Source organism: Podarcis cretensis (genome assembly GCF_951804945.1).
Source record: "Podarcis cretensis genome assembly, chromosome: 10".
Classification (NCBI taxonomy): domain Eukaryota; kingdom Metazoa; phylum Chordata; class Lepidosauria; order Squamata; family Lacertidae; genus Podarcis; species Podarcis cretensis.
In genome coordinates this window covers 67,448,500-67,475,771 of record NC_137179.1, presented here as the reverse complement: position 1 = coordinate 67,475,771, position 27,272 = coordinate 67,448,500, and the positions used below count along the sequence as shown (strand labels likewise).

The following is a 27,272-nucleotide window of genomic DNA, read 5'->3' as shown; positions in this document are numbered from 1 at the left end:
GCCGGCGCCGGGGGGGGGGGGGGTCGGGAGGGGAAGCGGGCAAGAAACGCGAGGCCCGCCGCCGCCGCCCGCCGCCTCAGGATAAGGCGAGCCCGGTAAGCCTGAGGCGCTGCTGCCTCGCGCGGCCGCCCAACCCCCGGCTCGGCCTTGTCCTCTCAGGCGGGGGAAGCCGCTGCTTCAAGCCGAGCCTTGCGGCGGGGAAGGGGCTGCCGGGGACCCTCTCTGCCCCTCCTCCGAGAGCCAGGCCGGGCGCTGGGCGAATATCTCCCTTTTTTCCCCAAGCTCGCCTTGAAAGTCTCTCTCTCTGTTTGTGTGTGTGTGTGTGTGTGTGTGTGTGTGTGTGTGTTATTGCCACACTTTGTGCAACGGCTTCCGTGTCGCGTGTGAGCTTTTAAAAAATAATATTTTTTTTAAAAAAATGCTTTTCAAGTTTACGCTTTTCACCCATTTTTATACCTTTCACTCATTTTACAAACATTTTTCTTTTTAAAAAATTATACTTTCAAGGTTATACGTTTTGTTTTTTTTTAATAAAATTTTTGAGTTTTCACATTTTATAAACACAGACACACACACACACACAAAGACAACACATATAAAGTTTCATATCCTTACTTTCCTAACCCCAGTTCTTGACCTCCCCCCACCCCCTCTTCATACATCCTAATTCAATTAAATTAGCTCAGCAAGTTCATATCTCTCATCCTTTACATATTATTATTATATATATATATTTTTAAAGAAATACTTAATTCTTATTACTTGGCCAAATTTTGCTTATCCAATTTTCTTATAAATATTAAATCCTTTTCTAAGGTCGACTCAAATTCCTTCCACGAATTTCCCTTTTATCTTAAAAATAGGTCATAATCAAGGTTATACATTTTACCAGCTTTATACATTTCACTCATTTTACTGTCCTTTTGACATTTCAAAACTTGGACTTCCTTCCCCCTCTTTCTGCGGCTCCATAACTTTATTTTTAATACCTTCCGCGTACTGCAAATTAACTCAATGTGCTCATTTATTCATCTTCTTTAAATATATACTCTTATGAAACGGCAGGTTGTTGCAGTAATCCTGCCAAATGTTTTTATCTGTTACCCAGTCAGATGGATGGGGTATAAATAATAAAAATTATTATTACAGTATTAATAATCTGTAAATATTCAGTAAACCATTTCCGTTCTTTTATTTTATTTTTTTTAAAAAGTTATCTCGATTTCTTATTGTTCCAGTAAGTTTCACCCCATTTCTGCATATTCCATAAGTTTTTGTGTCCATTTTTCCTTTGCTGGGACTTGTCACACGTGAGCTCCCTGTGTGCAGATTGCAGACCCTCCTGATATAGGCAAAAAGTCCAGGATCGGTCAGAGATGAATGGATAGAGGCAGGATCTAGTGGAAACCAAGGCGAATCTAGCAAGGAGGCGAAAGAGACCCAGAACGTCTCTTTTCAGGGTTTGCATTTTGGCTGGAGAAGGACATCCCCTCTACAAACAGTCAGAAATTACATCCCACCCAAGGTGGGGTTACTGTGGCAAATCCTCAGGATTTGACAAGTTTTACATAGTTCCAGTTTACACAAAAACATTAGCATTTTATAAGACCATCAGGAGGCCTGTCAGGCATCCCTCAATCTGGGCAAACAATGACAATTGCCGGTAATAAAAAGGAGGTTCATAGATAGAGGAGATGAATCCTTTCAGTAACTTCCCTTGATGACTATCTGATTACCTGTTCTCAGGCAAGGGGGATTAAGGAAGCAGAGGAAATATTTGCAGTCTTTAGGAGAGCCAAGATGGCTTTTGGATTGCTCTCCTGTACTATTTTAGACATGTGGTTTGTATACTTATGTATGTGTGTTTACCTTGTGCAATCATCAACATTTATTCTATATTTGAGATCTTAGAATTCCTATAGCACTCCCAAAGGTTCCTATTTTCAAGGGATTTACAGAAGCCATTGCACTTTTCAATTTGAACCCTGAATGTCCCGCTTTTACATACTTAGGACGTCCCTAAGAAGGTTTGAGACCGAACATCTTTTTCCTGTCGTCAGCCAGCCAGTCACCCTGAATCTTGAGGTTCCATGCATTTTGATCTGATGTGCAAGGGGCGGAGGAGTTGCAGAAATTGTTAAATGCCAGAATATAAACAAGGGTCTAAATTTGAGGCCCCCTGTGAGGCCACAGGCCAAAAGACCCTCCTGCCCCACCCCTTGGCTGTGCACACATATGTAGAAGAAAGATAATTGTCTATTAAGATCTTATTTGGTTGTTTTTGCTTATCTGCTTCTGCACAGGACCAACTGTGACTCACTGATCTACTCACAGGATCATCTCGGAAAAATTAATTGGATCACCAGTGCTAAAGGTATTCATTTATGGAATTTATTTAAAAAGTGACCCCACTGACAGCAAAGATTGCCCATTAATAGCAAAGATTGCATCAGAATCATCCCTTTGTCAAGTGAAAAGTTCAAGAACACATTTGGAAACATTTTTTTAAGCTTGCAAATGGGATGTGTGTGTGTGTGAGAGAGAGAGAGAGAGAGAGAGAGACAGAGACAGAGACAGAAACAGAGAGACAGAGGGCAGGAGGAGCATATTTCATTTGACCCATCACTCCTGAACTCTCTTTCTGTAATGAATGTCTCTTATTCTAAGCAGTAACATTTCTACGGAATTTTGTAGATTTTTTTTAAAGAAACACTATGCACCAGTTCACTCTGTGAACAGACTCTGTCCAGCACAAAAGTCCCGGCACATTGCAGAGAACTCGGGGGATAGATCTGCTGTCACTTTGTGTATGGTTTGGAAAAGAAAAAAAGCAGTGATAACAACTCAGGCTGCCTTTTGCAAAAACACAGTATTGCTGTTGGAATCCAGCATCTGCAGGGTTTTCCAGAGAATGGGTCAACGACAACTCCAGATAATGACTGGCTGAGCCAAAATGTATAAACACTGAAAGCAACATATTTTTAAATGCTGGTTTGGCCATTAAAGTCATGTATGTATTGTACTTCTGCACAATGAGAGGGTATGAGTCTTACATTTTTGTTTAAAGCAGAAAAGCTCAATATAACTATAAAAATTCGTATGAGCAATATTCCCAAAGGTGATGCACGTCTTGCATTTTTGCACTGTGTCTTTGTCGAAGAATGGCAGGCCACATGTGTACTTAACAAGATCAGACTGCTTAAATCAGAATAAATTTAGAGCATAAACTTTTCAAAGTAGTTCAGTTTTTCCAGCTGCTGGCATGGAACACGGTCACTAGGCCAAGTTCATACTAATCTTGTGCAGACGTGACAACTTTTGAAACGTCTCTATGGAATGTAGCCTTAAGCTTAATTAAGTAAAACTTCTAGGCAAAGAGCAAACACAGAAGTATCAACAATACCCATTGGTCACTTTTTATAAATGTTCCAGGTTTGACTGATTCAGAATCAGCGTACTGCTGTGTTGCAAGATGCAGTGTTTAACACATCGACTGGAACTGTTTCCTGACTGCCTTGTTACTCTTATCCTGTTTAATGATGTGAAAAATGCTGCCGCGCTAAGAAAAAAAGCAATGGAAGGAGCTATTGATGGAGCATTAATTAATCCTGCAATGGTGAGCAAATAATTTTTTTGTGTATTCATTACTGTGGTAACATAAGGTTTGCAAAACTCACAGAGCTATTGCACTCCTGCCTGTGTGAAATTCTGAGTTTCAGGAGCTGTATTAGATTTGAAGGAGAAGGCAATAGATTGCTATTCAGGTAGGAGCAGGTCAGCGAGAATGTTAACTGTGCCCAGTTGGACAAAGGTACAGATTTTTCAGGAAACTTGTGAAAGGTTGTATGAGAGAATGGATGGAACATTTACCGGGGCGCTCTGCCCTTTCTGTAGCAACTTTCCTGCATCCAAGGAACATTGTGTTTTGCTGAACACAGAGTAAAATGAAAGGGGACTTTAATGGGTGTGTTCGTTCTCTACCCATCCTTGGTTCAAGCCGACCGTGTTTGATCTCTATGGCTCCCTCTGTCTCCCAGATGTCTTTGCAGGGAACTGCTGTGCTGGCATGGCTAGTGAGTAGAGCAGACAAATGAGGAAATACTAGATATGTTTTGATGCTGGTGGCTGCCTGAAAGTGGCCCCAAACCACTGTTTGAGAAGCACTGCCCTACTGGCTGTATTTTTGCTTCTTATTTGGACTTTGGTTTATTTGTCCTCATATTAAACCATTTTGAATATGCTAGATCAGTTTCTCATTTTTTTAAAAAAACTGCAAAATAGAAATTTCACATCTGGGTGAGAGAAGAGCTTTAGAAAAGTTTTCACTTTCCTCAGGATTTCAAAATGTTTATCCACATTTTCTCATGATTTTTTCTTCTTTGTTTCTTCTCAATATTCTTCTCATTATACTGCTATACTCTCTGCAAAAGGCTTTTTTTCTGGTTCTTTACAAGATAGTGAGAGCTGTATTAATAGGATTCCAGTTTCCCCAGGTAGAAATGTGATGTGTGAATTTAATTTTCATTTAAATATCTACTTGTACTGTTACTACTGTATGTTTAGACCTCAGACATGGTTTTATTGATAAACCAAAGTTATTTACAATGTGTGGAATTGCCCCCCCTCCCTTGCTCCTTCTTTCAACATTTAATTGATGGCATAACTGGCCACTTCTAAAGTATATTTTTCCTTGTTGAGCTAAGGAAAGCAGTGGGTCTATTTTGAGGCCTACCCATGGAAACCGAACTTTATTCTGTATTTTTTTGGCAGATTGTTGATCCATTTCAGTTACTTGTGGCAACGAATAAAGCTGTACATCTCTACAAGATCAATAAAATGAAGACAAGAACTCTTAACGCTGAAATAATATTCAACCTTTCCCCGAACAATAATGTAAGATGGCTGCTTACAGCATGCTCTGAATTCTTTTTTTCTTTTTCTTTTTCTTTTTTTGCAATAATAGCACAATAAGAGCCCTGCTAGATCAAGCCAAAAGGCACATTTAGTCCAGTATTCTGGCCTCATAGGGAAGAATTTGAGCAGGACCTCCTGACTGTAACAGTGAAATAAGATTTGCTTGTCCTCGAAGAAGGCTGCTAATTGAAAGGTGTTATGTATATTATTCACCACACAAAATATTTCCTGACCATCAGTTTGCCTGCACACATAGCCTTTATTAAGCCACCCTCGTCTGTGCAAGACTGAAACAAGGTCTTAACAAAGCATTGAGTCTTAGGCTTCACAACTGCTGCCCTTGTACTGAGTTCATAAAATATGTAATCTGGATACTCATTTTATGAGATACTTTTTTTTTTTCATTCCCATTCAGAAATTGCATCTGAATGTCCGCTATAATCTGCCCCTACCCTGGTAAATAAGCACTGTAGGAAACAGTGTTCTTGGTTCTCTGGCTTTTCTTTTGGCTTGAGAATCCTCACAGAGGTCTGACCCATAAGAAGGCAGGCTTTCCTGTACAGGCCTGGACACTTTGTGATACCCCCACCATCCCAGGAAAATATAACCCAGCCATGTATTTTGCCTTGTTGGCTTCCTTTCTTGTTCTTGCATACCTGGATGGGTAGCAAAAACACTGGCGAATTTAGTTTCTGGTTAATAGTATTTTGTTTGTTTGCTTACAAGTTGTGCAGGTCTTCTCTACAGCCCACACATGCAATGTGTCCTGGGCTTCCTCCAGACTCTTCCTGCAGTAATATTAGAACAAAAACCAGCCAGAGGTTATCATGTATAGTATTTACACCACCAGGATCCCTACATAGAATGTGTCAACTAAGGGTCTTAGAAGTCCCATAACTGTACAGGAAGTTTATACCACTCCTGCCCATCCCTTGCTTTGACACAGCTTATCATTCTTTAAATCTGACATTAAAATCCTCTGCATGTCCCTCATATAGTGACTTGAAAACACATGGATGAATATTAAGCTGCCTATGATAAAATTTGCCCACATTTGTTGTAAGTATTTATCTTGTGAGATAGTTAACATTTAACAACTAATTTAATCTTTTCAGAGCTTTGGAACCAAATAAATGGGAAAATAGGTTTTGTGAGAGGCTCTGGGTTGCTAGGATGTGAGCACACAATTCTGTGTTTTAGATTTCAGATGCCTTCAGAAAGTTTGGCATTTCGGACAGTGACACTGCGGTACTTGTTGTTCTGGTTGAAGACCAAGAGAAAACCGTGAATCTGGACGACGTAATACGTCAAGTGGAAGGCCAGCAAGTCCCCTTAGCAGATCTCCCCAAAATAACAGACCTACAGAAAGTTAAAAAGGTTTGTACAAGGTTGTCCCGGGTTAAGGGTTGAGATAAGGCAAAATATAGCATTTGCTTTGCTTTGTAATTACAATTTGTAATTTTAATTTTGCAATTACTTTTAATACAGAGCGGGGGGGGCGGGACGGGACCTGTGACTTTCCAGATTCCCACAGTCCCAACTAAAAGGACTGTGGCAAATGAGAGTTGAAATTCAATTTGTGGTGGGCCACAAGGTGTTATTTTGTGAGATAGATGGACATATAGTGCAGTCTTAAGCACATTTATTTAGCTCACTAAATCCAGTGGGATTTTCCCTCAGCTAAGCATGGGGGGATCTAACCACTGATCTAAACCACTGAGCCTCTTGGGCTTGCTGATCAGAAGGTCGACGGTTTGAATCCCCGCAACGGAGTGAGCTCCTGTTGCTCGGTCCCAACTCCTGCCAAGCTAGCAGTTGAAAAGCACGCCAAAAAAAGTGCAAGTAGATAAATAGGTACCACTCCGGCGGGAAGGTAAATGGCATTTCCGTGCACTGCTCTGGTTTCGATGTTCCGTTGTGCCAGAAGCGGCTTAGTCATGCTGGCCACATGACCCGGAAAAACTGTCTGCAGAAGCGGACAAATGCTGGCTCCCTCGGCCTGTAAAGCGAGATGAGCACCGCAACCCCAGAGTCGTCTGCGACTGGACTTAACTGTCAGGGGTCCTTTACATTTACCTTTAAGCATCCTTAGCAATGCAAGCATACCCCTACATTTTCTTAATCTTCTTTTGTGTCTTACATTTTCCCCACTCTGTATTGAGAGTTTTGATTGCAAAGTACATGAGGGTGCAGTCCCGTAGTCCCATTGATGTTGCCATTTTTTGTGGGTGTAGAGGGAGGTCCAGAAGTAGAAAAGTAGGTCCACCCCTGGAGACCCCTGGAGATCTTCTCAATTCAGCCCTGGAGACCTCTGAAGCCATCCCTCCTCCACTGTTGGCGCTGGGGGGATAGAGAGAGAGAGAGAAGGAGCAAGTTGGGGCTGAATCAAGGGAGATTTTGGATTCATAGAATCAAAAGTCACCCCATTCCCCTAAGAAGGGTGCGAACAAATATGACAGTCTTGGAGCTGCCATACTTATTTCCGTTTTAGCTGTCTCCTCCCCAGCTTTGATTCCCGCATTGCAGGGTATTAGACTAGATGACCCTCATGATCCCTCCCAACTCTACAACTCTGTAAGATTTTATTATTTGCTCTAGCAGGGCATTGGAAGTTATAGTAGCTATGCTTTGGATTCTCCCTTCTGCCTGCCATAGGATTGCTGTGCCCATTTTTTCAACTTGACCTATAAAGCTGGACAATTTTTTGCTCCCCCAGAAAGTGACTATTCCATTTTCTTTGCAGTTGTACAAGCTAACCCCACAGGAGGAAAAAATAGGCACGCTGCTGGATGGCATCATTTGTAGAATGGCAACTAAAGATGTTTCATGAAAAAAAAAGTTAGGACATTGAAACAGTTTTAGCCTGAAACAAATGTTTATTTCAGTTTTTCTGTTTGGTCGAACCAGTGTTAAAATGCCCTGAAGTCTAACTCTTATTTAATTTGGAAACGGAAGCTGTCACAATTTTATTACAAACATGGAAGAATGTTTGGGTATTGTGATTATTTTATAATCAAGAAGTAAAAGTTTATTGTTCACTGTATTTTTGCATATTGCCCGGTGCACAATTTAAAAGACTAAAAGAGAGAGAGAGTAAAAGATACAAAAAGCAAAACAATAAAATGACAGCATTCTCTCAAGTTATTGGTCTTGCTAGGTGCGAATGGTATGGGCCTTGTGGCTTGGCCTTCTCCTTCCCGCTTGGTTAACACAGTTCTTTAAAGTAACCCTTGGGGTGTGGTGGAGCTAGTAGCACTGTCAGATAAGGACTTTGGGCAGAAGTGGAGGACAGGGGCCTCCAAATAAACCATGGCTGGCTTACCACACTTTGAAGGAAGTGGTACACATTACCAGATGAGCTTGTGAAGTTGTTGTATCAGTTCAGTTCTATCCACTTCGAAGACTTTGGCAAGTATCCCATCAGGTCCACTGGCTTTGTTGTTTTTCATTTGGTTAATAGCTGTACACATCTCTCCCAAATTTGGAGATACCGCAAGCAAATCCTCACCGTGATCAACTCCCGTCCGGAAACCTATGTCCCCACTGTGGAAGGATGTGTGGATCCAGGACTGGCCTCCACAATCACTTACGGACTCACTGTTAAAACCGTGTTCATAGAAGGCAGTCTTACTCAGCTACGAGTGATCGCCAAAGAAGAAAACACATTACCATCAAAAAACCTCACCCACAATAGGACTGTTGAAGCCATAGTCTAAAATTGCCAAATTTTGCCACTGAGCAGAGAGGCTGATGCTGCTGTACTCTTTCTTAAAGCAGTTCCTGAATCTGTAGTATTTATCAGTACAGAACCTGGAACTAACTTTGTAGGGATTTGAATATCTGTGGTGTGATCCATACAGACAGTCTTGGCTTAAGTGTGGTCCATCTGGTGCTGTTCCTCTTAAGTATTAAGAGCTTAAGAAGAGCAGCTAGATCGGGGCCAAAAGCCCATCTGGAACAGCATCCTTTTCTCACAGTGGCCAAGCACTGGCCAATTACAGGAAGTCCGCCAGCAGGACTTAAGACAACAACGCACTCCTCGCTTACGATCCTCAATATTCATGCTGCTTCCTTCAAACATTTCCCTACCTGCAATATTCTCTTCATTAGAATAAACCCTTGTCACCATCCAGGATTACAACTGCTATCATCCCTGATCATTGGCCATGTGGTTGGGGCTTATGGAAGCTGTGGTGCAAGGTTACAAGTTCCCCATTACTCTTTTAAGGTATTTTTTCCAAGGCTGGAACAAAAGCATTTAGTGCCTTAAACCGATACAGTGCTACCTCGGGTTACATACGCTTCAGAAATAGTGCTTCAGGTTAAGAACTTTGCTTCAGGGATGAGAACAGAAATCATGCTCCGGCAGCGCGGCAGCAGTGGGAGGCCCCATTAGCTAAAGTGGTGCTTCAGGTTAAGAACAGTTTCAGGTTAAGAATGGACCTCCGGAACGAATTAAGTATGTAATCAGAGGTACCACTGTACTCAGAATTAAGATGGAGGATTTTAACTTCCTTTGCTGCTGTATAGATGGATATTACAAAAAATCATATGAATGTTACAAGGGAGGAGCATTAAGAGGAGTTTAGGATATACAGTTGTACCTTGGTTGTTGAAGGCCTTGGTACTCGTACGTTTCGGATCCTGAATGATCGAAACCCGGAAGTGGGTGTTCCAGATTCTGAAGGGGTTTTTTTGGAAGCCCAACATCTGATGCGGCTTCTGCTATTGTTTCCGGCGCGCTTGCGCAATCGGAAGCCACACCTTGGTTTCCAAACATTTCGGAAGTCGGACAGCCTTCTGGAACACATTCTATTCGAAAACCAAGGTACAACTGTATAATTTATATCTTTCGTAGCTTATAGATTCTGAGAATGTCAGCCTGTGCAACTTGCACAGTGTGCTGAGTCTTCATTTTTCTCCCATAGTTGTACAAGAAGCTAAGGGTAAACAGATTTGCATATGCTGTAGTATTTTGATAAGGAATGTCCTCTCATACTTGGCCTTAATGCCAAGTTTGCTCCTGGAACGTGATAGTATTTTAACTGGATAGATCTGATGCACAGGTTTTTTTACAATGACATCAGCAAAATGGCCCAGAGATCATTTAAGCTTTGGATCCAACACTTTATAATGTATACAGTGCTTGCATTTTGATTAACAAGGGAAAGTTAGACATCTTTCGTATATTCCTAGGAAGTTAGGTTGTTTTGAAATCAGAAAGGCAGCTGTATATGCAACAAAACCCACATGCTTGTACAAATCATAACAAGATGATGATCTGCAGATGCTTCTTCTCAGAGGGTATTAGAAAGCTGGAAAGAACCACAATTTTGGGCTACCATTTAGTACCCTACCCTCCATTAACCCCTGTTGCATCCCCCACCCTGCAAAAACCAAGCTTGGCCACACAGCAAAGATGCACATTGTACAATAATTGCTCCCAACAACTTTTGCAATGGGCTGTGCTTACACACCACAGGAAAAGAGGGAAAAAACCACGAGGACACTTGCCAGTCTGGCCCAATGAAAAATGCCGTCTTTGTTTGCCTGAAAAGGAATATTGGATCTTGAACGCAAGCAAACACCTTCCACCAATGGTCTCAAGGTAAATTCACCTGGTTATTAAATGCCCCCTTGCCCCTGATTATTACTGTTTCTGGTGTCCCAGGAAAAATGGAAGGGAGCACATGTTAGCTCTTTGAGTGGTGTAAGTAACGGGCAGCTTGCACACATTTAAGTTGGGCACATTCAGCTTTATGCACTTGGCAAATATATATATTTCAATATAGATATATATAGAACCCAATGAGTTTCTACTATACACCATTTGGGCATTATGCGATATCCCCGAAACGTAATCCCAGCATAAGCCGAGAGTCACCTGTATTCATTATACAACACCGTTATGTATATATTTGCATATAAGCCCTGAAATAGGCCTGGCTCCAGCCTCCATATGAGCGCAGCAGCTGTGAGTGCTATTCAGTTTGCGCATGCCCCTTGATCCTACCGCAGTTCATCTGTTCCATTCAGGGACGCTTGCATGGCACTGATCAGGAAGGGGATAGGGCTTGCTGGCCCTCTGGTCTAGCATTCTCTCAGCTTTGAGGTCATGAGGAATGTGAAGCCAGCCACAAGCCAGTCATAGTATTAGATCAGGGTTTCCCAAACTTGGGTCTCCAGCTGTTTTTGGACTACAATTCCCATCATCCCTGGTCCCTGGTCCTGCTGGCAAGGGATGATGGGGAGTTGTAGTCCAAAATCAGCTGGAGACCCAAGTTTGCAAAACCCTGTATTCGATGGAGAAGTAAACAGAAGGAAGAACTAACTAACTTAGTTGGTCTTTAAGGTGCTACTGGAAGGAATTTTTTTATTTTGTTTTGACTATGGCAGGCCAACACGGCTACCTATCTGTAACTAGAAGGAAGATTAACTGACATGTTGCAGGGATGTTAATAGTCATCATTTGAATGAATTTGGCAAAAGGGATTGAGAAACTTAGAATCTGTCCTATTATTAAGGTATCAATATATTTTCTCAAACAAATAAATCTCTGGTCCTATTATAAGCTTCCCTTACCCCCTAAACATTGGAAATACTGGTGGGAGCTGGCGTTGAACAATACCTAGAAAGCCATATGCTCCCCATCTCTGTCCTGTAAGATATCATACCCTCTTCTTTATTGTTAAAGATTGCTGGTTTAACCTTAATACAATAAACATATTACATTAGGTATATGCAATGCTAGACCAGGAACTAATGGTTCCTCTTTTTTCTGGATTGCAGCACACTATACAGTAGTTTGCAGTTACGTCCAAACTAACATGGACCATGAACCATAATTGCAGACTTGGGTTTAAACATGGTTTCCAAGGCAAATACAAACCATCATTTACTACTTGGGGGTGATGTTTTGTGAGGGTTTGGTGCTGAGATCACACCTACTCCAAATTTAATATTAATAATAATAGTAATAGTAATAATTTATTTATTTATACCCTGCCCTTCCCAGTTCAGAAAACCGGGCTCAGGGCGGCTAACAACAAATTTAAAACACTTAATTGTGATACAAACCCCCCCCCCAGCATAAAATACAATATAAACGCGTGAATAACAATAAATTCAAAGTTCAAAAATCATTTTGGGTGAAAATTCATCCAGTAAGCATTAGATGGTCACCAGGGCTAGCTGGTTAAATTAGTCCTATTTGGGCCAGCGAGGAGGCCAGGGGAGAATTAGCTGTGGGGTCCTAGAGCAGGTAATCTTTATAAAAAGGGGAGGGAAGGGAGGGGAATAAAAGATCAGGCTAAATTCAAACTGAAAGCCAGGCAGAATAGCTTGGTCTTACAGGCCCTGCAGAAGGTGGTTAAATCCTGCAGGGCCCTAGTCTCATGGGACAGAGCATTCCACCAGGTCAGAGCCATCACTGAAAAGGCCCTGGCCCTTGTGGAGGATAGTCTGACTTTCTTAGGGCCCGGGACCTATAAACTATGGTTATTCATGGACCTTAAGGTCCTCTGTGGGGCATACCAGGAGAGGCAGTCCGATAAATACCACAACTTTGCCACTTTAGGCTCCTTCAGGCAGGAGGGTGTGATGAAAATCTAACAATACTAATAATAATACTAATAACAATAACTTTGAAGAGCAGAAGCCCTAAATTTGACTTATGAGGAGAGTAACTTGGTATTTAAATGGAGAGCTGGTCTAGGAAAGATGTTCATTTATAAGTGTTCCCTAATTAGGAATCGTTTAGTGATCGGTTCTTAAAATAAAAGTCACTTAATTATTTGGCAAGCCTAGCAGCCTTCCCCTAAGCTCCTGTGTTTGCCAAACTTAAAAGAAATAATACATTAACGCTAGAAGAGAATTCTTGCAAATTGGGACCCCATGCTAAAGATTATGCTAGCTGCAATATTTTCCTTTGAAAGGGATTGGAAGAAATGGTAGTGCCAACAATTTCGTTGTTTTCACAGGTTTTCAGGATAATCTGTCTTTTCAAAAGCTGGACCGGTGTGGGGGTGTGGGATCTGTAGGATAATATCTAGAGCTGGAAGAGAGAAGGATCTGAAGCTTCTGAAACAACACTTCAGCAGTATTATCATGGAAAATTAAAGGCTTGTTTTCATTGCCTGACAAAGCAAATGGCACATGGAATATATCATCCAACTTGTTGGCTGGAGAGCAGACACTATTTTTGGTAGTTTGAACTAACGGCAAGCAGGTACGTTTTAAGTCATATCCTTTTTTGAACATGTGTGAAAAATCACTCCAGCCCAGTTAACATAAACAGAAGGGATCGTAAAACCGTTCCTTTTCACCGCTTGTGCCCCTAGAGTTGAAACACACCAACTGTACCTTAGGGTTTGCATGAATGCTTTTGCTGCCCTTTAAGTAATACACCAGCTATGCTTTGCTCATGTCTCCTTTGTTAGAAGGATGCTGTCAAGAGAGCTGTGCGGATCATTTTATCCTTCTAAAGGGAAGATAACTTTTATTGCTTTGAAGCTGAGCTGATGGTATCTGAGGCAGTGGTACCAAACTATCCACCTGTAATGAATGCTTTTCACATCGCCTTATCTGCTGATGAATGCCTGTATTTTGGCAGAAAATCCTGACACATGCAACCTTGGGTCTTCCAGATGCCTTGGGCCACAGCTCCCAGCTGCCTCAGCCAGCATGCCAAATGGTCAGCAATGGTGGGAGTGGCAGTCCCCAACATCTTGAATGGGCAACAGGTTGTGGAAACTTGCTGGAGGGGACACATTAACCCATGCTAATAGTGCAGGGGATGACTTTCAAGTTGTTTAGCACCTAGTGAAGGCCTATGGGGAGTGAGGGGAAATGTTTTCTCCTTCCACAACTGACCCCCTCCACCCCACCCCTGGAGGTTTGTGCAGAGCTACAGGGCTCTTCTCCCAGGGGGACTGGAGCTATAAACAGGAGATGTCCTCTTGAGGGTTTGTGATCCACTGCAATATTTTGTTTCAGGTCTCACACAGATCTTCAGGTTTATATCCCCTATTGTTATTGACATAAGTCTATACGGTGCAGCCAGCCCCCACAAATTAAAATGAGAGGCAATAAACGAAGTGTTGACCTAGGAAAGAAGCAACATTACAGTCATTGCATATTTAAACATAACCTTTAACACAGAAGCTCGGTGCTTTGGTAATGTTAATTAATTCACCTCTCCAAAAACCCAGCAAGATGAGCAAGTATTACACATTCACGTTACAGATAAAATAAAGAGGTTAAGGGCTTTCTAAATGCCAGCTACTGAGTCAGCAGCATAACAGATATGTAGATGCAACTTCGCCTTTCCCACAGCACCAATGTCTTCCACTACAGAATTGAGTGCATAGTCTAAATGCAGCAACCTTGTGGAAACTAAGCAGGTTGGGATCTCATCTACATCTGGGTGAGGAACTACAAATATATGGACGAGCTCTCCTTGCGTGAGTCTCCTCTTCATTTGTGCTCCTGCTCTCTCACATCATGCAAGAGGATCAGATAATAATATCAGTGGTACTCAGTAGCAGGTGTAACCAACCTGGTTCCTTCCAGATGTGTTGGACTACAGCTCCCAGCAGGTCTAGTCAGCATTGTCAACAGGTACTCTGGGATGATGGGAGTTGTAGTCCACAACAATCAAAGAGTTTTATGATGGTTACCCTTGTTCAATAGCATCGCTGGAATTTGTTCACGATGTTTGGGCCTGATGGGTGATCTGTTCTGTTCCACACTGCATGCACACCCCACAAGAGATGGAACAGTTCTAACTGGAAGACGCTGTGCGTTATGCACACAGACTTTCAACATGCCCAGGGGTCGCCTGAACAACTTAGCTGCCCTATAGATACCTAATGAAATGTTCTTTCCTATGGCTCAATGCATGTGTGGTTTGTTCAGCAAATTGCTTGGTTATGAGAAAGAAGACCATCTAATTTCTGTGGTGTGAGGTGGGGTGGGTGTGTTCCACTAAGACAGAGATTCACATGGTCTATGTGCTGTGCCCAGAGAGAGCCTTATTTGCACCTGCAACTTGCAGCCAAAGCATCACACAATGAATTAAATGACAACAACATCAAGTCTAGTTGTCTTATTACCATTGTGCAGCAGGAAGAGCAGTCACATCCTTGTTGCCATTGTCCTATTTTAGGGATTGACAAAATGTTGACGTGAGTCAGATCTACTGAGATCCAATGAAATGATTAACCACACCGTTTCCACTCTTTCTGGATGACCCCGCCCAAGTTTGGTTCTACGAAACTGGGAGCCTGTTACATCAAAGACGAAATTACACCAAGCGAAAACACTGACCCAGCCTTCTTAAAATAGGTATATTTTATATTTATATTTTACATACTTTACATTTACAGGATTTACAGAGCTGCATCATTTTACGATCATCATTATACAAAGCAGTCTCGAAAGAATCATCACTTTGCATTCTTTTCTCTCTTGAATTTTGAGCGTTGCCAGAAAGAGGGGCAGAGAGAGACTTTGCATCCATTGGCAAATGTCCTTCGATAACAGTTCCGGTGTGTATAAGCCGAGCATTTTGCCCTTCCTGTCCCTAAGAGGGTCTCTCTGAGCTTTTGACATCGAACGTCTTCCTTCAGCACGCTCAGAAATCTTTCCTGGCCCAGACTCCCCAAATTGCAATTAGGATGACCATGACAATGAGTGTGTAGAGTGTACCGACGGCAGTTTGCTCATTTCGACACCACTGTTTGCACCCACAAGAATTCTGCACTGCCTCTCCGGTGGTAGCAGCAGGTTTTGGCCTGTGAGCACGAAGACAGTGTATTCTGCCAAAAGAAAAAAGAAAATAGATTTAGCCTGTTGCCACTACTAAAGTTTAAGGCGTTACTTTACAGAGAGCCTCTCCTAGCTCTACTTAAAGATGCTAAAGATGAAAGCCTAAGCCTAACCTTCCGCATGCAAAGTAGATGCTCTCTTACAAAACTATGGCCCTTCCTTCCCCCAGGAAGTGTCCTAACTGTGCTACTTGCGTCTTAACAATGTTGTATGAAGAAACCCTTAGTTCCTTCCATTGCATTGTTCCCGACACACACACACAAAACCAAACCCCATGTCAGCAGCCTCGTTATTTATCCCCTAGTAGGTCTTTCATCACAGTAGTCTGAAGCTGCATATAAAATATAGCACCATCCCGATCTTATGTAATTTGTAGCCCCATCTCAGCTGGAATCCAATATGGGTATGACTTTCAGATATCCTCATACCTTAGGAATTTGTCTGTACATACCTATCAGCGTTTATTTACCAAAGCCAGACTAAATGTATTTCCCTCGGAAGTTCTAAATGGCAGACTGAGAGGCATCCCCTATCAGAATAGGCTTTGGTTATGTTCCCAGGACGTTGATTGCATGAAGCAGATCTTTCTGTATCGTGGGCAATGTGAGCAAGCAAGGGATCAACTGATCAAACCCTCACTGGCAAATTTGCTGGGAAAATCTGAAGCCTCCCATATTAAATATCTTTTGGAAGACAGGTCAGATGATAGTACACTGGACGTGGCAAAGTTTCTTTTGGAGGTTATAAGAAACAAAGATCATTATGCCCTAGATAAAACAAAATGACTGCCTTTGTTTCTTCCTTCTGTCTGGCTTGTCGTTTTAACCGTATCTAGTTTTGAAATTGTTTGGTGGTTCTTTGGACCGCAATAAAGTTTTGCTTTGAATATAGCACCAGCATCCATAACATTTGCCTGTCATGATGGAAAGCTCTGCATGACGTGCTCTCCTTCTGCTTTCCCTTTTACCAACGTGTTTCACCTACCTTCTAGAGGCATGCATTCTTTTTCCTTGGTGGATTGCTCTTGCAACTCTTCCCTGAAAGCCCGAAACCAGCCGAGATCCCGTCAATCAGTGACCTGAAAGCCCTCAGTTGGTAGCAGTGATGCTGACTTTGCACAGCTGAAGGAGGAGCGGAGAATTGAGATCCTCCGGGATACAACTTTGGAGCTGCTGCTGCTGCTGCTGCAAGTCATGAACTAACTAAACCAATAGCACATTCTCTCCCCTTGCTGACTGCTTGAGCCTTTATAAACAGAAGCAACTAAGTCTCTGCCAAATGTGGAGCAACGAAAGAAGCCCTCCCTGTTTGTAGCATGCGTGCGTGCAAAAGGGAGGTGTGCGAGAAGTGGGGGAGACACGTGGCTGACAAAATAGACCGCTCTGTTTTCAAGCCGCCCCTTATGCAGGACACAGACACCATTCCACGATTCTTCTCTTGCGATACGAGCACGGGAATTTCTCAAACAGATCTCACAGGTACCCCAAAGGCTCGCAATAGCCAGTCTGAGCAGGAGGCTTATTGAAAGTCACTTCTCGGAAGTTAACTTCAGATTCTACACAATGGCACGTTTCTACTGGCATTGCACCACTTTGAACGACAGGTGTGTGCCCCTAAATCAGGGTAGGCAACCTAACTAAGGCCCATGGGCCGAACGCGGCACAATCGCCTTCTCAATCCGGCCCGCGGACGGTCTGGGAATCAGCGTGTTTTTACACGAGTAGAATGTGTCCTTTTATTTAAAATGCATCTCTGGGTTATTTGTGGGGCATAGGAATTTGTTCATTTCCCCCCCTCCAAAATATAGTCCGGCCCACCACATGGTCTGAGGGACGGTGGACCAGCCCATGGCTGAAAAAGGTTGCTGACCCCTGCCCTAAATAAACAAACTCCAGCAGTCCTTCCCCAGTCCTCACACAGTAAGCTGCCCAACAAACATATACAGCTTTATACCAGCAGGTTTGGAATAAAAGGAGTACGATTTCCTACATTACCTGCTCAGATCTTCAGTACAGTAAGGCTTCTTTATTTAAATCAGGGGTATACAAGTTGCGACCTACCAAGCTGATACCCGCTAATGTTGCTCCAATGAAAATAGGGACATCCTATTCAATAATAATAATAATAATAATTTTTTTATACCCCACTGGGTTGCCTCAGTCACTCTGGGCAGCTTCCAACAGATATAAAAACATAATAAAACATTAAACATCAAAAAAACTTCCCACTACAGCGCTGCCTTCAGATGTCTTCTAAAGGTTGTATCTCCTTGGCTCAGGGGTTGCAGAACTTCATACCCTCCAACATTTCTCTGATGAAAATAGGGATGTCCTAAGTAAAAGCAGGACATTCCAGGATCAAATCAGAAACCGGGACGGCTTCTGTAAATCTGGGACTGTTCTTGGAAAATATGAACACATGGAGAGCCACCTTCCTGGTTCCTTCATCCTGTACTTTCTAAATTTTCAGTGTGAAAATCCAGCTATCCTCGGTGGCCACAGATAGGAGAGAGAACAGAAGAGGGAGAGCAACATCAGAGACAGCGCTTTCACTCAAATCTTTTTCTGAGGGGTGGGGAACGTATGTCAAGCTTGCCTCTCCGCTGCCAAAAGCAAAAATAGAAAGATGGATTTTCTTCCTCTCCAACAGAAGTTCAAAAGCCATTGTTATGCTCTTTGTCATAGTTTTTCTTGGCTTGTGCAAATGTGAGCCGGCAGCTCTGACACATTTTGAAAAGCCCTGGCATTTCTGTAGCATACATTTTCTGAGCCAAAACAAATTATACTTCACCCACAGCTAATAATGTGAAGAGGAGCAGCCATCAAGAGATTTTTTTTAAAAAAAATGTAAACAAACAAACAAAAACTGGTGTGAAGGGTCTTTAGGGATTGAAATTTATGGAGAAACTTTAAAATGATTCATACAACCTATAAAAAGCACTGTGCATTTAAACTCAAAGTGAGACTTGCCTGGAAAACTTTCATGAAAGCAATCCATCATCTGCTCTTCTTTTCTAGCGCTCGTAAGTGGAAAAGGAATCGTAAAAACCAACAGTAAAAATCGGGAGAAGGTTGCAGAAATGGAACCAAGGTCCCAAGATGAAACTGATAAGATATTTATGAAATCATCTCCACACATATTATTCCTAATTGCAATGTATGAAACAGGACAAATTGTGCTATGGCTTCAGTGACGCACTAAACATGCTTCATCGTTCCGGACTGAGAGCCAGAATAAGTATCGTGACTAAATTTATGAGCTGAAAGCTCGGTCCAGCCCCAAATTTGCTAGATGGCCTTATGAGAGCCTTTACCTCAGCCTTGCGCCCCTTGCTCCATGTGCAATGCTGGAATAACAGTCAAATCTGCATTTAGAGCACATGGTTTGCCCCAGTTCAGGATCCAAGGTGCCACAGCTAGCTTAGCTCCTCACCCACAGAAATCCCTGTTTTGGGGAATGCTGTTGGCGGCTGCCACCAGGGACCCCGTTCCCACACATTCAGCAAGTGGAATAGGGGAGCACAACACTGGCATCACAGAGAGCAGCAGAGCAGGGCCCTGATCCAGGTCCGGCCCTCCCAAGAGGCAAGGTGAGGCCTCAGGTGGCATGATCTACAGGGGCAACAGATACCAATGTAGACCCTGGGCACTTATCTTTCCACAAGGACCGACACTGATGCCGAAATCCAGCATTGGCTCAGCTCTGCGAGTGCAGCTTTCTCCCAATTGAAGTGCAGAGTGTTTGAGGACTGGGACATTTGCAGGGAAACCCAAATGCTTGTTTACAAAGCTATTGTACTACCAACCTTACTGTATGCTTGTGAAACATGCACCACTTATAAACACTATCTCCAACTGCTCGAAAGATTCCATCAGTGGTGTCTCTGAAAATTTTTACATATCACTTGGGAAGCCAGGCAAACTAATACCAGTGTACTGGAAGAAGCAACAATCACCAGTGTCAAAGCAATGATGCTTCAACATCAGCTTTGTTGGACTGGTCGTGCTGTTCGGATGCCTGATTATTGTTTTCCGAAGCAACTATATTCTGAACTTAAAAGTGGAAAGCGTAATGCTGGTGGTCAACAAAAGAGGTTTAACGACTGTCTCAAGGCAAATATTTAAAAATGTAGTATAAACACCATCAATTGGGAAACACTTGCCTGCAAGCGCTCCAATTGGAGAACAGCCTTTACCAAACGTGTCATGGGCTTTGAAGGCACTCGAACTCAGGACGCAGGGGAGAAATGTTCTAAGAGGAAGGCACGCTTGGCAAATCCACACCGTGACCAATTTCTGCCCGGAAACCAATGTCCCCACTATGGAAGGACATGTGGATCCAGAATTGGCCTCCACAGTCACTTATGGACTCATTGTTAAAACCGTGTTTATGGAAGACAATCTTACTCGGCTACGAGGGATCGCCAAAGAAGAAGAGGTGTCGTGCTATCCCTGGACTCCAGATTCCTTCCCTGTTTATATGGTGGATGAAATTTGGCAGTGAGATACTAAGACCCTCCACATCATAAAGCCACTATGATACCAACTTATGATACATTCTGAGGTTTAGAGTTCTAAATAGACTTCATCCCCAAAAGGACTAATTTTTTTCGTTGTTTCCGGTTTCTTCCTGACACAGTAAGGGTGAGTCAGCAGTCAGCATTTGTCCCCGCCATTTTCACCTCTCTTCAATCCTTTCTCCCTCCTTCCCTGTCTTCATTCGCCTTCCTGCGTTTCTCTCCTCCCAACTCTCAAGGCAATCTCGCGTCGTCTTGCCTCTCCCTCTCCTGGCTCTTCTCAATCTCATTGCTCTCGTTCCCCCTAACTCCCTTTCTCCGTGATAGGGCGTGTTCCACCATAGCAGAGCACCTTCCCTCAACCCGTCTCTGAGCGCAGCACACCAGAAGCACATTCTAGGTCTTCAATAAGGAGGTCTTCTGGAAGAGAATGAAAAAGAGAGACTTTCTGTATCCAAGAAAGGTATAACAGTTCTCCAAATCAAAGTCATTCTATATATTCGACAATGATGTCCTCTGGAAGAGAATGAAAAGGAGATTGAATTAACAGCCCTTCTCAACTAAGCATTCTAAACAATACCCAAATCCAAGGGTTCAGCCTCCTCACCTTTTGTAGCTGGAGTCAGTCAGTCAGGGCCCTGCCTATGAAGTGAAGTGAAAAAGGCCTGCAAGGCACAGGAAGAAGGCCTGGGAGGTCTTTCTCAGGAATGAACCATAACGCCATAAGTGAAAAGTCCCCAGGGTGTGGAGATTCGTTTACCTTCCTTAGGTGCTGGCCGAACACAGGACCGGTGTCGGGCCATTGCCTTCTACAGAGGAAAGAGAAAGCTGGATGAGATGCCTTTGGTGAAACTACAAAACCCACCATTGACGGGTGCAAGGGAGCCCACAAGCAGGCCCAAGACAGAAAAGACTGGCCTTCCTCAGGCTTGGGCCCAATCCCTTGCCCCAAAGGACCTCCATGGGCCCTGCAGCCTCCTGGGCAGAGGTGGAAGGACAGCACCAGGGAAGAGGGCAAGACATGCCTCTGGCATCATCCTGACACCCCAGAGACACAAGCCACATTAGTTGCATTATTTGCTTTGGGAGCGTCTTGGAGGGTGGGGGTGGAAGTATTCAGAGACTGCAGAACTGGGGGCAAAGACCACAGTCAGCAGGCAGAGGGTCTGGGGATCCAGTCCCTCCTCTTTTGTTTCCCCCAGTACTAACCTCAGGCTTCGGAAGAGTTTCAAAGAGTTTGGGCACAACTGCAACAAGAGAAGGACATGGGGACAGGTTAGTTCGTCCCTTTGCAGCTTCCAAGATTGTTGCAATAATCTTCTCCTTGATTCCCCTGCTTCTACACTCCTACTACAGGGGTGGCAAACCCCAGGCCTTGGGGGCCAATCTTGGCCTGCAGCCCCCCAAATGTGACTCACAAGAGAATGTGGCCCTCTAGCTGACCACTGTCCCCCTGCCCTGTCCTACCAGCTGCCTCAGCCTCCAGCTTCCACTAGAAATGCTTCCTCTCCTCTCTCAGTCAATAGCATCTTCATCAACCCCACAAAAGTGGCTGGCCACTGGGGTGGGTTTCCAGATGCTGGACCAGATAAGCCTTGGGTCAGATCCAGCAGTCTGGCTCTTTTGGGTTTGTTTCTTACTAGCTTCCCCTCCCCCACAAATCCTATACCCTGAGCTGCCACCCTAGCCTATTCCTGCCCTTCCAAAAATGGTGTGGGGGGGACTTCCTCACCTGGAGGCATAAGCTTCTTCTCGCGCTGCAGCAGGGCCATTTTTCTGTTCTTTCTGAGGCGATGGCGCCTCTTAGAGCATTGGGCACCCCCAATGGCACCCCTAGGAGGGCGAATCGCTCCGTCACAGTGGGCAGATCGCCCCTCCTCTGGGTGCCCGTCTTCTTTGATGTTCTGGCTTCCTCTGCCCTTGGCCACAGGCTGTTCCTTGTGCTGGAGCGGGGCCACTTCATTGCTCCTTTCTGGCTTCATGAAGCTTCTCAGTCACTTGAACCTAGAAGAGATGATGCAGAACAGAAATACATTTAGCCTAATAGAGAATTGCCAGCACATCCCTCCCAATTCCTTCCCTCCTTCTGCAGCTGAATGAACTGTAGGACTTCATGACAGCTTCAGAGAGGCAGCCAAGAGCATTCAGGGCTTGGAGAGAAAGGAGGTTCCAGCTCCTGCCATTCCAGGACCAAGAGAACCTGGCTACCCCAGTTCATGCCCTGATTGCTTCAAGACTAGATGCCATGCACTATACGTCGGGCTTCCCTTGTGTTTGACCTGGAAGCTGCAGTTAGTGCAGGATACTGCAGCATGATTGCTGACAGGAACGAGGCCTTGTCGACATTGTTTTACCTTCTTGTAAACCGCTTCGAGGTGTGAGATGTATATATACACAATGAAGTGGTATATAGATTTTATGAAACAAACATGGGAGAGATTTTTGCCCCATCGAATAGCAGAGCTTTGGGTCATTCATTAACATCGATGGGCACTTCTTCACATAACACTTAATTGGTTTGTGAAATTGGCAGCCAGAAGATGTGCAAAGGACGACTGCCTTGCAAGGTTGGAAAGAGGGGGGGTCACACCTATTCATTGAGGAAGAGGAGGAGAGTATTTGCGATTGTGATCTGAAATAGATACAGTATGTAGAACTTCCAGGTTTGGAGGCAATCTACCACTGAAGCCACCTGTTAGAGGACAATTAACAGGATTGGGCTATTCCTTGTGGGCTTCCTGGAGACATCTGGTTGGCCACTGGACCAAACAGGCTTTTGCTCTCCTTTTTCTGCTATGCTATATCCCATGAGGGATTGCAACACTCCACCCCAAAGGAAAGAGAAGCATTGCCAGCATTTAAAGGCTGCCTCTGCCTAGTCTTTGAAGGACAGCCCTGCCCAGAGAGGGAGGAGACCGTTAGGTGGGACCTCCAAGCATCAATGGGTCCAAGAAGAGGAGCAGAAAAACACTGGGCGGCCGAGAGAGGAAGGTGGTGGAGTCTTGCTTGCAGACCCACAGAAAGGGCTTGATGGAGAGATGGAAGATGGAGGCAGGGAGACATGTAATAGAGTGCTGGACTAGGGGGACCTGGAAGACCAGGGTTCAAATCTTCATGAAGCTCACTGATTGACCTTCAGCCAGTCTTTTTTCCCTCAGCCTAGCCTACTTTGCAGGGTTGATGTGAGGGTAAAAACTGGTGCCGGGGAGAACCAGGTATGCCATCTTGAGCTCCTGGGAGGATAGCTGGCCTATGAACGTAAACAATGAATGTAATTGATGAGATGGGAGAGGAGAGGAAATAGGAAGGCAGGGAAAGAGTGTGGAGGGGCTGAGCTCTTTGGGAGGGGAGTGACTGGTCAAGACAATTTCAGGGGGCTGAGTCTGTGGAGGGGATTCCAGGATCCCACCCCAGGAGACATAGAGAAAGGGAAGAAATATTACTTACGCTCTGAACATGGTGTCCAATTCTAAATCCAAATTCTCTGCTTACTCTCCTAGCACCGATAGAACCTGCACCTCTCTCTCTGTTTCTCCTCACTAATCCACAATGGACACCTTGTAGCTGGTGGCTTTTAAAGGGGAAGCAAGAGATTTCATAAAGGAGGGCAAGTCATTGTTACCGTGGCAACCCTGGGCCTTGACCCTGGGCCAAACTTGCCCCTCCTGATGTTTCTTCAGAACTTGGAAGCACCTGCTGTTCCATCTGCAGGTGAATCCTCTCTTTTGGAGTTCATGTTTTTATATCGGATCATTCTTCGTTCAGCCCCATTTCCAAAGGGAGACAATCCCAACATCCCTTGAAATGCAGTAGAAGACTCCCAAGTCTAGGGGTGTCCATAGCACAGGATTAGACAATCTGCTTTGCATTATCACCATCCTCATAGATAATCCTGGATGACATCTCCAGGTGGGGCAGAGAATGTTCCCTGTCTGAAATGCGGGAGAGATGCTGCTGGTCAGTGTAGATGATGCTGAGGTGGATGGGTCAATGTCTGACTCTTCCCAAGGCAGTTTCCTATGAATATTCCTCTTAAGTCATTTACCCTGAAGACAAGCAAGCTAACTTCTCCAGAAGACCAACAATCATTTTCTCCATTTAGAAGACAATATGGAAAAGTCCCTGTTTTATAGACAACAATGCAGGTACAAAAATATTGAATATGAGAGGAAGCAAAATTCTGGCCTCTAATGAAGCAATAGGCAAAGGGTCCTGAAGCAGAGCAAGTTGGGGGGGATGTATCTGTCAGAGACTCTTCTGCTATTCTTCCTGCATTGCAGGGGGTTGGGCTAGATGGCCTTTGGTGTGGCCCCCAGCTCCACGATTCTGTAATTCTAGGTTTGTACTCTGTACTGGGTCCTGTTATATTTATGGACCATCACTTTTCCATATGCCTACTTCAGTCCCTGGAGACCTAGTACATTCACCCTTCAAAAGCATGTCTTTAATGTGGTACCTCGTCGAAGGTGCACACCTCATTCCTGTGCACACCTCTACCCTGTGCACACTACAAACAACAACAACAGAAACAAATAAACAGCAAACCACCAATCCTGCATTGAATACACACACACACACACACAATTTTCATTAAGTTTTACTTCCCTTCTTCTCTTTCCATGCTTCATTTTGCATAACATAAATTCCTTCATCTTTTACATAAACTGAACTATTCAGTATTCCATTACTGTATTACATCCATCAAAATTTATTTACATTGTTGAATTTATCTTAAAGCTGCCAATGTTTTCAAGTATACACGATTCCCCCCCCCCATATATTCGATAAACATTTTCCAATCTTCTTTAAACGTATGTTCTTCTTGTTCTCTTATTCTATATGTAAGGTCTGCAAACTGCATATTCCATCAGTTGAAGTTGCCATTCTTTAGTTAGATGTTAGCCCTGCCCCATAAATCTGTTGAGTGGAATTCTGTTCCTTGGTTTAAAAAAAACCCTGTTTATTTCCCCCCCAATGTGTTCCCTTGGGTGTAATCAGTGTGTGGTGATCTTGTGGGAGTGGCCCAAAGGGCCACAATAAATGTGATAATGTGTACCCCTGTAAATCGTTGAGTGTGCTTCTAATAGAGAAATTATAGTAGCCTGTTACTTTATGAAACTGATGATTTTTCAACATGTGCCGCCCTCATTGGGGGCAGAAATACAGCTAATGTGTAAATCACAAAGATACAGCGCAAAGCTAGAACATAAGTTTCTACATGATGCAAATGCCTACACGTGAAACAGGTTCCCAACATGAACACTAACACAATGTATTCCTGCAAGGTCATCGCAGAACACGGTGGGAATCAGAGCTTAGTCAGCAGAAAGAGCCAATGCTTATGCATATGATTGATCTATCAACTTAAATGAGGTAATGATGTATGATTGGTGGAAATTGAAATGCTTTGTTTGAAACTTTATAAATACCACTGCCAGATCCACTGGGCGGGGTTGCAACTTTTGCAAAGCTATCCCATTGTAACCTATTGTTTTGCAATAAACAACATTGGATTTCTACCCTGCAGTCTCCTGAGTTTTCTTTATTGGCATAACACAGGAGATAAGGCATTATTTGCTTACAACAATCTGAGTGTGCATTTGTGTGTATGTGTGCATATGGGCCAATAAATCATGGCATATGCCCCCTACGCTCAGCAGACGGTACCACACTTCTAAAAGATAAAGAAGCTATTGCACTGCGCTGGAAAGAACATTTCCAACATCTCTTTAACCACAACTTCCCCGTAGCTGCTGAGGTCCTCTCACAAATTTCGCAAAAACAAGTTAGAGATGAGCTTGCAGTATCTCCAAATCTGGGAGAGTTGTGTACTGCTATTAACCAAATGAAAAACAACAAAGCCTGAACTTTAAAATGGAAAGCGTAATGCTGGTGGTCAACAAAAGAGGTTTAAAGACTCAAGACAAATCTAAAAAAATGTAGTATAAACACTGACAACTGGGAAACACTGGCCTGCAAGCACACCAATTGGAGAACAACCTTTACCAAAGGTGTCATGGGCTTTGAAGACGTTCTAACACAGGACACAAGGGAGAAACGCCAGTGTGGTGTAGTGGTTAAGAGCGGTAGACTTGTAATCTGATGAACCGGGTTCAAGACTCCGCTCCTCCACATGCAGCTGCTGGGTGACCTTGGGCCAGTCACACTTTTGTGAAGTCTCTCAGCCCCACTCACCTCACAGAGTGTTTGTTGTGGGGGAGGAAGGGAAAGGAGAATGTTAGCCACTTTGAGACTCCTTAAAAGGGAGTGAAAGGCGGGATATCAAATCCAAACTCTTCTAAGAGGAAGGCATGCTTGGCAAATCCACACCGTGATCAACTCCCGCCCGGAAACCTATATCCCCACTGTAGAAGGACGTGTGGATCTAGAATTTCCTCCATGGTCACTTACGGACTCACTATTAAGACTGCGTTCATGGAAGACAATCGTACTCGGCTACGAGTGATTGTCAAAGAAGAAGATAGATCTTTATTCCCCTTTGTTTCTGATGTCGATCTTCACTCCTCTCCTTCTTCCCCTGGCAGTGAAAGGGACCCCATTTCATGGTCCGCCAGGTGCCAAAATGCATTGGGTCTGCCCTGCCCTAATCCATACACACTTGCAGCCCCATACATGTTAGCAGTCTTAGGCTGCAGCCCTATATACACCCTTGCTAGGAAGAAACCCTCATGAAATTCAATGGGACAGACTTCAGAGTAAATGCACATAGGATTGAGCTGCAAAGTGGCAAACCAAAGCACACTTACTAAGGAAAAAGCCCATTGAACACCATGGGACCTGAGATAGCTAGCATAGATTGACAGTGTCATTCACAGGCAATCTGGGCTGTGATTCTATCAGCTTCTCTGCTAACCCAATCTGTTTGAAAAACAGGAATCTAGACACAAAACAGCAGCTCATGGATTTAAGAGATTGCTAACATGCACAATTATTGAATCATGCATTAGCACTTATCTTGCTGACAGCAGAGAGGAACACCTATTTATTTCCTGAA

At 43.7% G+C, this 27,272-nt stretch overlaps 1 protein-coding gene and 1 long non-coding RNA gene across 3 annotated transcripts; one reads left to right on the top strand and one right to left on the bottom strand.

The window, feature by feature from the left end:
• The first annotated feature begins 14 nt into the window (after positions 1–14).
• Positions 15–18,571, top strand: TPRKB (TP53RK binding protein). Of its 2 annotated transcripts, XR_013843194.1 has the most exons (9): positions 15–95; positions 2,304–2,374; positions 3,433–3,616; positions 4,771–4,893; positions 6,115–6,291; positions 10,397–10,522; positions 12,894–13,141; positions 14,248–15,258; positions 16,733–18,571. XR_013843194.1 is itself a non-coding variant. In XM_079994435.1 (6 exons), the coding sequence occupies exons 3-6, from the start codon at positions 3,473–3,475 to the stop codon at positions 7,742–7,744; spliced, it is 531 nt and encodes a 176-aa protein (XP_079850561.1). In that variant the 5' UTR covers positions 34–95; positions 2,304–2,374; positions 3,433–3,472; the 3' UTR covers positions 7,745–7,957. The 2 variants fall into 2 exon arrangements, 1 of the variants encoding a protein (XP_079850561.1); XM_079994435.1 differs by lacking the exons at positions 10,397–10,522; positions 12,894–13,141; positions 14,248–15,258; positions 16,733–18,571 and adding an exon at positions 7,658–7,957 and having other exon boundaries at positions 34–95.
• LOC307225998 lies at positions 15,244–26,159 on the bottom strand. The gene is made up of 3 exons (XR_013843229.1): positions 20,031–26,159; positions 16,726–19,968; positions 15,244–15,731 (listed from the first exon to the last, which is right to left on the bottom strand). It is a non-coding gene; the product is annotated as an uncharacterized lncRNA (long non-coding RNA).
• Between the last annotated feature and the right edge of the window lie 1,113 nt (positions 26,160–27,272).